Source organism: Malaya genurostris, chromosome 3, assembly GCF_030247185.1.
Source record: "Malaya genurostris strain Urasoe2022 chromosome 3, Malgen_1.1, whole genome shotgun sequence".
NCBI lineage: Eukaryota > Metazoa > Arthropoda > Insecta > Diptera > Culicidae > Malaya > Malaya genurostris.
Window position 1 is genome coordinate 210639876 of NC_080572.1, and position 12755 is coordinate 210652630.

Consider the following 12755-nt stretch of genomic DNA (forward strand, 5'->3'; position numbering starts at 1 on the left):
CCTCCATCTTTCGTTAGAGTTACAAAAGTGTACTCGGAGCTCGTTGAACCAGCCACGTTGTGCGCTTCCATCTTTAGCTGATACAGTGTGGATGGAAGTAGTCCCGATAGAGTAAACCTGCGCTGCGGTTTCAAAGCATTCGACACTAAATGCCATTCGTCATCCAGATTGTTGGAGATTGAACGGTACTGTAGAACGAAGTACAAAATAGGACATCCGTTATCGGGCCAGCCGTTGAGTCGCAGAACCACAGATGTAGAGTTTGGTGCAATCAGTACTGAGGCTATTGGAATTCCGGGTGGCTGCCCTTGCGTCTTAACGTTCAGTGTAGTACTGGCCGATGAGGAACCTATTTTGTTATGAGCAACTAGGTACACTTGATAGGTACTACCACAGAACAATCCTTTCAGCTCGTGGCTGGACGCGTGCCGGGAAAGTTGCATTTCTTCCAGGTTTCCATGAACTCTTCGATAGTGCAGTGAGAAAGCAGTTATCGGTGCGTTCCCGGTTGAGCCAATCTTCCAGTGTAGTAGTATGCTGCTGGAGGTAGCACTGGTTACGTACAGGACCGGCGGTCCCGGAGGAACTTGAACTAGTAGATTGTGCGTTAGTCGATCAGTTCCAACACCGTTGTCGACTTGGCAAGTGTAGTTGCCGGTGTCGGTTGTCTGTAGCATGGTGATGATAATCTCACCAGAATCCAGTATCTGCACGTTGTGATGCGATCCCGAACGAAGCAGAATATCACCCTTGAACCATTCTCGTCGGGGTTGCCCAACGGCCATGCAGTTCAGCGATGCTGACGTTTTCCACGGACGGATTGTTAATCCCCCGAAGGAGACAATCTTTGCCGGTACACGATTGGATGTCATTTGCGACACAACACGAGTGCTTTTTCCTTCCCCCACGCGAGTCGATGCCGACACCCAGAACTGGTATTCGGTGTGACTTTGCAGCTGTTTCGATTCGAAGTAGTGTTGATGGGGCAGTAGATTACGTTTGTCGTTGCTTAGCTCTTCGCGACCGTTGACGGCTCGTACGTACAGGTTGTACTTGGTGATTATTCCATTCGGTTCGCTCGGTGGTAGCCACGATACGTACAGCGAAGACGGTGAGCTGATGGCTATTTTGATGTCGGCGGGAGCTTCCGGGGCATCTTCTTCGGTGTGACAAAAGGCAGAAGGCGATATGACTCCGTCACCCATCCTTGTGTACGCGAGAACCTGGACGCTGTAGTTGGAGAATTTTCTAAGACTCGTAAGAAGTATAGTGAGGGCAGTGGTTTTGCGAGTTTCCATGTCTCCGTTACTGATGGATTCCTCCGAGGCAGATTCGTAGAACACTTTGTAGCCCTGGAGTAAACCATTCGTATGATGAGCTTGTGGTGGTTGCCAAGATACCTGGATGGAGGTGGACGTCAAGGCAGCGCATCGTATATCTTCCGGTGGCTTGCTGGGAACATCCTCCATGGTTTGAGCTGTGACGGGTTCCGATAGTGGGCCCGGTCCTACCTGATTGAATGCTTGGGAAACTATCGTATATCGAGTATATTTAGCAAGGTTTCCCAGCAGAAGTTCACCGGTACCATCTTCGCCGTCTCCGGATATCGAGGTGAAATTATAACTGTTTGAGTTGGTGTGCATCGATCGGTAACCTATGTTATATCCTTGAATTTCACCGTGTCTAAGCTCGTAAGTCGGAGGCATCCAGTTGACAAGAATTTCGGTTGATGAGATTGGTCTTGCTGAAAGGTTTAATGGAGCTCCAGCCGGTCGCTGAGGTTCCGTTTTGATGAACAGTTCCTGGCTAGGTGAACTTCTTCCAGCTGGTCCCTCGGCTATCACTCTGAACATGTAGTTGGTAGCGGGCTTCAAGTTTTCGATCATTGCTGAGTATTGCGGTGGGTCTGATATTTCCATGTACATCCATTGACGGTCAATTTCTCTGTATTCTACGATGTATTTTGACACTTCGGCGGCATCACCGCCCCGAGGTTGCCATTTTAAATTCACCGCCCGGCTCGCCACCATCGATGCTTCCAGTGATGACGGTGGTTGCGGCGGTTCTTGAACCTGCAGCTGAACCAACTGTTGATCACGGCCGTACAGATTACTAGCCTGACAGAAGTACGCTCCACTGTCACTGCTTTCCACGCTGGAAATTTGCACTTCAGCGTGTATTCCTTCCGGTGTTGCGTCTTGCTTGATAGAAACTCGATAGTTGGTTGAGGGGTTAAGCTCATGTTTACCGTTGCGTAGCCAGACTACATTGATTGGCTTGTCGCCTTTGACTTCACATTGCATGATGGCGGTGTCTCCTTTTTTAACTGTTACCATCTTGGACTGCCCGGAGAAATATGGTGAAGCTAGAAAAGAAAAGTAAAAACAGAAAACAGTTAAGAATGTCGAAATATCATTAGAGCTTTCAGTGTAACATACAGTTAACTTTCAGCTGAATGACTTTCCCAATTCCTGTCCCAATTCCGTTGTGAGCCTGACAGAGATAGAAGCCTTCTCGATCTTCCTTCACGTGCTGCAGTAGCAGTGACCCGTTTGTCAGCAGCTTTGTGTAGGGTCGCTCTCTAACCTCCTCGTAGTCTCCCGATTTGCTCCCTGAAGCGTAAACCACCATCCATGTAAGGTAAGGTAAGAAAAGAAAAAAAAAAGTCCGAACGCGTTGATGGAGAAAGAGCACACAGCGATCAGCAAAAGAACCTTGTCGTTTATCTTACAGGCAACCGAAGCGACATATTCGAGGCACGTGATTTATGTCGCTTCTTGCCGGTTGCCTGTTGAAACTTACCTGTTGCCTTTTTCCACTGAATCGTTGGTATGGGAACCCCCTGTGCCTGACAGTGCAGAGTAATGTGGCGGTTCCGTTCTACACTCACATCGGTCGGCTCCACAATCCAACGAGGCGGAACTACACGGTGCCGGGCCGGGTGGGTGGTTGGTTGGTTGGTTGGTAGCAGATGGGTTTCCGACCGTGAAAAAGGAGATGGAAGACGATAGGGAAAGAAATTGCTCTCTATTAGAGAAGAAAGTTGTTAAAAGTTTTGCTTTTTTTTGTCTCTGGTCGAGGATGTACTTTTCGAAGGAATCGCGGTTCATTTCTTGGGAAAAGTTACAAGGATAGGTACAACTTTCGTTGGTTTTGTGAATTACGACTTATTCCTTGCCATCATTGAGTTCCAGCGAACAAGCAGCTTTTGGATTGTTCGGAAGACATTGCACAGATTGTGGGACGCTCGATTGTACGGAAATAAAAAAGTTGAATTGTTTCCAGCACCAATGTCCGGGAGAAGAAGATAAAAGGGTGATTTTGTGATGGGAATTAGATATCTGAAACTCGTGAATTTTAATATATTTGAAATGTTTTGCATAAATATACATAAGAATATTGTTTACTTTTGAATTGGTTGAAAGTTTCTTAGACTAAAAATGCACTGAAGTTGATGTTTTTATACTAGGAATCAGTCGTAATCCAACGAAACTTTGTATTGTGTTAGTTCGAGGACGAGAAAAAGAAACTAAAAGCGGTGCATGGGTTCGCCTGATAAGGAGGATTTTGGGGTTTTCTTTTAATCGGATTCGGGGTGTGGATAAATCAAACTCTTTATTTACTTTGAAATTCAGTTGGCCGAAAAAAGCGTGTGCGTTACATACTTTGGTTATCATACACATAGATACAGACAGTTTTGTCGATTGTTTTTTTTTAGTAGCGTGGGTGGGTGCAAAGTGGCGGCTTGTTAGTAACGCAGGAATGTACAACACAGGCAGCAGCAGCAGCATGGCGTATTTTCAATGATTGAATATGATGCATTCAAGGCGCATATCGCTAGGGGGGGAATAAATCACTGTTTGTTCACAATCGCTGGATGGTGGGTTGAAGCGATTCGGTGCATGTGCATACAAGGAAGCAGCTTAATTGTTGGATAATTGATTATCTGTTTGATTTGCTCGGAAATGTTTTTATTTGCCGGTATTTTTATTTGGTTTCCAGGTATTCGCTGTTGCTACTGTTGAAAAATTATACACCGGGGAGAGTTATTGGGATTGATGTCTGTCTGTCTGTTTTTTCGATTCCCAACGACGAGCGAACAAACACTAAAACTTCTATAATCGAAACAAAATTGAAGCAAGTGCTAAACTGTTTAGAACTATTCAAATTTTGAGGGTACCTTTCTGAATGACGATTTAATTCTTAAAGCCTAAATTAGTAAATATTAGTTTAGATAAAAAATCTGGTGAATTGAAGAATAAGCAGTTGAATGTGAACCTGTCAATGACAGAATCAGAACTGTAGTTTAGGAATTATAAAATTACTGTTACTGAATGTGGTTGAAAGGCTATTCTCACCTTCCCGATCCGGCGCAGTGTAGATCTATGCACGAACGCTTAATTTTCCCATACACTTTTTAGGCTCAATATGCAATGAAAACAAGTGGAATGGTGTAAATAGAACTTAAGGACCAGATTATTGAAGGTGGTACATGAGCAATTCCAGAAATGGATAACAAATCATTAGATTTCACATCCTTCGACACTACCGGAACCGGAACCCGAGAACTGGTATAATCGATGTCGGTTCGTATGGCCATCAACTACCATGACATACAAACTCTACTAATTTTTATTCAAATTTTGAAGATTTTATAACATTTTGACATCGTTCTCTATACTACGGTGACAAATTTTTGTTGTATCCGAAAATATGCAGTAACTTTTGGTAAGACCATAAGACCTATCATTTGACTCTAAGATAGAGAATATCGGTTCTACAATCTCTGAAAAAAGTGAGTAAAATCTATTTTTTGGCATATGACTATTACCTCCCGTCGTTAATCGAAAACCGGGAACCTGGATAGGCGCAATTGGTTTGTTAGCTGCCTATTGATAATGGCTATCGGTTTGTGTAGTTTTTAGTCCAGTTTAGGACATTGTTCACGGTTTTTGTTTCGCCACTTTAAGCGACGGTGTACAATATTTAACACACTTTACTCTATAACTGTAGTTTAAATAAGGGTAATTTAAGATTTCGTTATGTATCATTTGGACAAATGTCATCTGTTGATACAAAAATGAGAAGGTTTTATGCCTGCTGGAGAAGGAGAACAAACATTTCAGCTCCAGCGGGCTTTTCCCTTGCTCCTAAAAAAATAAAAATAAAATAAAAAATAAAAAAAACTCCGGAACCGGAAGTCGGATCTGTATGAAATTCAGGAATTTCGTAGGCGAACTTTTCATTTTATTCTAAGTTTGGGAGAATCGGTCAAACCATCGCTGAGAAAAGTGAGTGAGACCCATTTGAGAAAATATGATCTCTATTTCCTGTGCCTCCGGAATCGGAAACTGGGAACTAGGATAGCCGAAATCAGTTTGTTTGACCGTCTACTGACTATCGCATGGAGTAGTTTTGAGGTTAGTTTAGAATTTTTTTAGGTTTATTTGTTTCGCCCCTCTAAGTGATGGTATAAAATTTTTTACGCACTTTTTTCCTATAATTACGAAACCGGAAGACGAATCCAAATGAAATTCAGAAGTTTTGTACATGACCATAAGACCATTCATTTGAATCTAAGTTTGTAAAAATCGGTCACATCATCTGTGAGAAAAATTGATACACATATTTTGATTTTTTTTTTGCATAAATAACCCCGTAACTTCGAAACCGGAATTTTAATCTATGTTTGTGAAAATCGGTGTAGCCATCTTTGAGAAAAGTTGGTGAACTTATTTTAACATATTTTTGCACATTTTACCCCATAGTCCCGAAGTCGGAAGTCGGATCCGAATAATGTTCAGGAATTTTGTATGGGACCACAAAACATTTCATTTGAATCTAAGTTTGTGAAAATCGGATCAGCTGAGATCTCCGAGAAAAGGTAGTGCATAAAACGTTACATACACACACAGACATTTTGTGTAGTCGACGAACTGAGTCGAATGGTATATGACACTTGGTGCTCCTGGCCTCGGCTTTCACATTTATTGCATAACCTTACTGTATGAGAAAGGCAAAAAGGCGTATGAAATTTTGCATGCACTATTTTCAAGTCATTGTAACTCAAAAAGTTGAAGCTATTTGAATTCAGGTGAACACTCTGAAACACTGGAAAAAAGTTCAATAATTTTTCAAGAATGCGAAAATTTACCGTATGAATAAAATTTACAAAAAATTGTATCTCAGTTTGTTTTAGCAATATTTTTACCTTAAACCTGATATGTAGGCTACATTTGATTTTGATTTTATTAGTGTATTGTTTGAAAGCTACACTAAAAAAAATCCCTGTGATTTTACATCTTATTAGATGCACATGAATGGAGCGTCGCAGTTCACGCAAATTCACGTGGAAGAACATTTAATATTGTGTCTAAAACTCCATAACATGAAATTCGTTGAAATAAAAGAAGAATACTGATAGCAACCGCCGCGACTTCAACCGAGAATCATTGGGTCGCATATACGTCTGGTAATCGACTGAGCCACAGATGCATACATCTGCTTGGTTGGTAAAAGGTGCATTTAAATTCATACAGTCGCACCTGCTAGCATAATGCAAGTTACAGACGAAACCAGTAAAATTCAAGCTAATCTAAGATTAAGTCAATACAATTAAAATTTTCCGTCATTTGACGAATTAGGTCTTTATGAATTACATCGTATGAGGAATTAAGTCACCTGTATTATTCAAATTTTTTTGGTGTGTAGGCATCTGCAGAATTTAAAATTCTAGATGTAAATTAGTCAATCACTAGAATATTATTCATCAACTCAAGAGAAATATATTTGCTCATGCTTTCTCAAAGAAGCAACCGTTTTCGAGTTATTTGAACATGAAATTCATTGCTCCATTTGAACAAGTCTACACATACAAGAACAGCTAATCCGAGTTAAATATACAATTACTAAAGTTGCGCAATTCAATAGAAACTTAAGTAATATAAAAACTGTCATATTTTGTCATTAATGTAACACGAATAATTTTACAAAATACACTGCCCTGCAAAAGTTTAGATTTATTTGACTAAATCGTTCAGTTTTCTATTCTTTACTTTATTCTTCATTCTACTTTTTTGTATACGTATTTAATGGCAACACATTTATGAATGATTTCTTTGAATTATCATTTATTTATTCTAGCGAAATATTATAATATGAACGTTGTGACTAGTACTACTATTGTAGTGCAACAGCTATTTTTTTGAATTCAGTTTCGATGCATCGACAATTGGAAACATGCTCCAATGATTTCGAAGCCAACTTGCTTTAAATTGCAAGAAGCATAACATCAATTTATCCAATTTGACAATTGGAGTATCACAAAGGATTCTCATTAGAATTGCTGCTGTGAAACTCTGTTCGAAATTTTCAAAATGGCAAAAGCAAAACAAATATCGACAGAAAATCGATCTCAGATAGCGATTTTGAATAAAACAAATAAGTAACGCTACGAGATTTCACAAATAGTGGATTTGTTTGAACTCATTTCATAAATGGTATTCTCAAAACCTTTACAGATATCTGAGGATGAAGATAACATACAAATGCTGAGTTTAAAAACGGTTTTTCCTAATTGAAACAAAACTGTATAATAGCTTTAGATGTACTGAACTGACGAAGTGATTTTCAGAGATGCCAGCTGTTTTCATATTATTATATGCATATTCATATTATATTATTGTATTCACTAATAAAATTAAATTTCAACAATGAAACTATGTTAAAAGATATATCAACAGATTATGGTTATACAATGAAAGATTCAATGACTATTCATTATTCATATCTCCGTAGTTCATAAGAATTGTATATTCATGACGATATTTGATATAAATTCAATTTCAACAACAATTGAATTTCAATTTTGCATACTTATCTAGTTTGAATATGTCGACTTCATCAGTGTTGGTGATTGCCGATAATTTGACAGAAGCCGCTCGATATTCCTCTATATTGTATACAACATTTTCAATCCGGTGCTACAAGAACTCGTGTCTCTCAATGCATGAACCGTGAGAGAATTATTCTACATTTCTGTATAAAATGTTCAAAACGTCGAATGTAGCAATGAGAGATTCTCTCTGCTTACTTTCTCTTTCGATTATTACGGAACTCTTAGCAATCCTTCTCTCCAATTATTTACCGATAATAATAACTAAAGCTATCTTCTTTTAATCTGCACTGAAGAATTTACCGAAAAAAGCAGGAATATTTCACAGTAATCGAAAGAGAAAATGAACAAGGAGAATTTCTTATTGTTACATTCGTCGTTTTGAACATTAAATACAGATTTATCGCTCCACTTCATACTCTGAGTATTCTACGACCCTTAAAAAACTTTACAGTCTGGTAATGATCGGTGCTGTGTGGAACTTACCAAGAGAGAATCGCAAGTTTACAATTATCGTAGAAAATCGAATCGATGATTCGACTTGATGATTCTCATACTCATATTCATCATTGATCATCAAATATCTGCAAACAGTTTTCTTTTTTAGTTTGTGTTTTAGATTTTGGATATCTGTATAAAATCTGTATTCTGTATCAAGTATTTATGCGCATGTAAAAATCCGCATAATCAGATAAATCTGTATAAATGGCATCTCTGTTTCCTGCTTGCGTGTGTCTGGCAGATTTACCTTCAGACGCCTGGCAGTATCTGCCAGAAGGTTTTGCCGGAATGCTGACAGAATTCCGACAAGAGTCTGGCAATAATGCAACAATCGTTTCCGGCAGAGAATTTCGCCTATCGGTTATAAATGGTTTTGTTTTTTTCCGAATGTTTGCTATATAAGACTAGCAGGACCGTTTTGAATTTTAGTGCTTTTGATTTTTTTTTCCATTAGAAGTTTAAAGAAATAATATAACTTTGGCTCAACCAAGCATGATATGCAAAGCTTCTTCTATCAATATACCAGTATTGTCATTTAATTTACCTAGTCTCAACTCTCGCTTTCATTTTTGGATGTACATGCAGGATTGACGAATATCCAATGAAGTCGAACAGAAAAAAAGATGGAAGAGCGATCTTGCAAGATGTGACGTGGCGAGAGAATCACGCAATTTCGCCTGAAAAATTTTGACAGCTGCCGGAATCTTGCCAGGCTTCAGCCGGTTACCAGAATTTGTGCTTTATTTTTTCGATAAATTTTCTAGTTCTTGGAAAAGCATTTTAATTTTTCCCGGAAGACAATTTGTTTAGAGCGTCCAATTGATTCTTCTTGGAAAACATTCTTATAAAATTAATAGCTACAAAGAATTACAACGATTTGGAGAAAGTACATACAAAACCAAGTATTTTCTCTTTCCAAAAATCAGTCTTAAGTCGAGTCGGTTTGCATATTCGTTCAAAATCGATGGTTTTCTGTACTGGAAACGACTACAAAGTTTCATCCAAATCGAATCAAATCGATCATGATTTTGTTCTTTTCTCTGCTGTACATATCTGTAATAGCTCATATGCTTTTCGTTAGCACGTATGAAAAAAATTGTTAATCACCAATATGAGAAAATTATGCGATTTTTCGACAACTATTTGATTTTTATTTTTTTTGACAGCCATGAGCCTGATGAGCCAAGTAAATTTGTGTGGATATCAGCTAACAATCATTATAATTCATTATCAACTGGTTTCAACGATTTTTACGCATTTTGCTCCGTTATTTTAACTTAGGACTTTGGAACTTCAACACTCAACACACTAATGCTCCGGAACCGTAAGTCGGATCTGGGTAAAATTTTGTAGAAGAGCCTTCATTTGAGTTACGTTTTTTTAAAGATTTTACTCACTATTTCCGACTATTCCGAATCCGGAAGCCAATGGCGATTTGTTTGGGGTCAACTGACATAATTTATATATTAGAACTGTTTGTTTGCACTGTTTCGTATAGTTTATACAGTCTTTGCATTGTCACCCTCAATGGCGGTTTGAATATTTTAACACCTTATATTACCGGAGCCGGAGGTGTTAAACGGATAAAATTTCACAGCAGGCTATGTGATCTTACATCTCAATCAAAGTGTGCAGAAATCGGTTCAGCGGTGTCTGAGAAAATCGTTAGCAGCCTATGGCAGACATTTCATTTGAATCTTATGCCGTTTTAGTTTTTTAGCGCTGCACCAGTTTGCACGATAACGCTGTTAGTATGCGAAAATTGTTCAAGCGGTTTCCGAAAGAATCGAGTGCTCGTTTTATCAATTTCTTTACACATTGAACCTCGCTACACTGGACACTCGATTTACGCGCAAAGTCGGAGGTGCATAAATTAAATCTCCATTCAACTTTAGTGCAAATAACACAAAAAATCTAACTACGTTCATACGCAAGAGCATCCAGGACCATCTGAGTATATTCTGAGACTACGGAAATCCGTAAGAGATATTCCAAGATCCAGGTAGATTTTGGATGACCTAGAATATTAAAAATAACTAAATGATTTGCATGTGATATCACAAACATAAACCGTGTACAAGAATCATGATAGTTCACTTGGTTACACTGTTAGATCTTAAAGACTATCCCAGAAAGTATGGACACAACCAAAAACCGCTGCCATTTCGCAATGGTTCAGAATCTGTCAATTTTTATGGCGGCGTCCTGTTGTTTACACTTTTCTCCAACCACTTGTGCAGTTGTTTATTCGTTTTCATTAGTTTGTTTCGAAATGCGTGGACAACGTCAAGCAGAACAACGTCGAGAAATTGTGTACAAATGGTGCACAGAACGCGGACTGTCACTGAGAAAGATAGCAAAAATTGAAGGAGTAAGTGAAAAAGCCGTGCGAAATGCAATCAGGACAACAGGAAAACACTTTCGAGGATAAACCGAAAACGGGTCGAAGAAAAGGTCCTGCTAACCCTCAGTTGGATAAATGCATACTGAAGGCGTTCGAGCAAAAGAAGTAGGTTTCAGTTCGGGATGTGGTCAAAAAAGTGGGCACTTCGAAGTCAAATGTTCTTCATGCTAAAGAACGTTTCAATCTCCGAATCTGTAAGAAACAGAAACAACTAAAACGTAGTCCGAAACAAGAAGCATCGATCAGGCCTAGGGTCCGAAAGCTGTACAATACGATTCTTGCTGGAAATTTGAACTGCATATTAATGGACGACGAAACCTACGTGAAACTTGAATACAAATCCTTACTGGGATCCCAATATTATACGGTACGAGAACAGTCCGAGACATCGATTGAAGTCGAAAAATTTGGTAAGAAAGCTATGGTCTGGCAAACAATTTTTAGCTGCGGTAAGATTTCGAAACCCTTCATCTGAAAAGTCACCGGTTACGCGTTCATACACTGATTTTTTTCCAGAGATTTCTTGTATGCCCCCGACCTTAACTAGATTCGATGAAACCAAACAATTCTGTAATGTACATTTCATAGAATTCAATTCTCTGAAGCATGTTGGATTGTTTTGTATACGTATAAATGAAAATTTCTTTCATTATGCAAAAACCTTTTTTACGCGATCTTTGCGTAAATTAAATAGAAATCGCGTTTTTACAAATAAAACGCGTAAATTAAGTTAATTATGTCCATGTAATTATTAGATCGTAAATGTTTGGTGTGCGGTTTTTCAAATTTCATTGTACACCGTTTTTGAGGGAATTTAAAGGACTTTATTTTAATATTTTGCACATTTTATCACGATACTCTGAAACTGGTAGTCGGATACGGATAAATATCAATAACAGGTTATAGAACAATGAGACCTTCCATTTGAATATGAGTTTATGAAAACTGGTCTAGCGGTCTCTGAGAAAATCGAGTGCGATTATTTTCACACATATAGACAGACTAAGAACCCCCCGGTTCACAAAATTGAAATATTTTAATTGTTGTTTGAAGCTCTGTTTGTTGCAACTAAAATATTGTTGATTTAACTAAACTATGAATTGATTTTTCCTTAACCATTTGGGTAAACAAAATTGCTGTTTTCGAATGCTATCAGTTGGATTTAAATCACACTTGAATTCAACCGGAATAAAGCAAAAATAAAATTTTCACTAACCAACAGCAAAATAAAAATTTAATCCTTTTTTAATCCACCTAGTGGTGTAATGATGCCTTTCTCATATTACTTATATTTTCAAAAATATCACTAGAAAATTCTGCTGTTGAATAAAATAAGAAACTTTCTTTGGATATAAACTAGCATAACCTTTACAATTTGTAAACAGCTATGTAAAGTTAATAGGAATTTTTCTTTATTAAACACACTTAACCCTATAGTTCTGGAGCCGGAAGTCGGACCAGGATGAAATTGAATAGCAACCTGTGCATTTTATAACTATTAATCGGAAACGGAATCACCCAGAGCGGTACACTTCTTATCTGTAAGGTTGTTCGTGGTGAAATGTGCAAAGCAATTCTGTTACAGCTCGCTTGACCTGGTGCAATGATGTCTACCGCAATTTGTCATGGCATACTATACATTATTATAAACTCCTTTGCACCCACACATCCACCCTCTTCTCAAAAAAAAAAATGAAATACTAGTTCTCTTAGCTTTACTTCTAATAAATCAAAATAAAAACAAATAAAATAATCTTATAGGTCGATATACGAGAACTTATGTCAGAGAAGGAATAACGTTTCAGTGTAATCATACAGTTTCACTCAAGTTTTCAGATTTTTCGCAATGCACAGATTTGTTTTTTAACCTTTGGCATCCCTGGGTGTATCGAGTATATCCCTTAGTGGTATATCGCTCGGATCCACGATGTAGAATTAACACTGCACACTTCGAAA

General features: G+C 38.3%; 1 protein-coding gene across 17 annotated transcripts in view; it reads right to left on the reverse strand.

Annotated features, from left to right (window-relative positions):
* Positions 1-12755, reverse strand: part of LOC131434696 (cell adhesion molecule Dscam2) — a 446907-nt gene that overhangs the window by 12506 nt on the left and 421646 nt on the right. For all 17 annotated transcript variants that reach the window (XR_009230382.1, XM_058601701.1, XM_058601704.1 and 14 more), the window contains exons 11-13: positions 2803-2922; positions 2439-2612; positions 2-2365 (exon numbers count right to left, since the gene is read on the reverse strand). Coding sequence is in view for 16 of the 17 variants with exons in the window: in XM_058601701.1 (XP_058457684.1) it covers positions 2-2365; positions 2439-2612; positions 2803-2922 (2658 nt within the window). In the remaining variant the exon portion in view is untranslated. The remainder of the gene's footprint in view (position 1; positions 2366-2438; positions 2613-2802; positions 2923-12755) is intronic.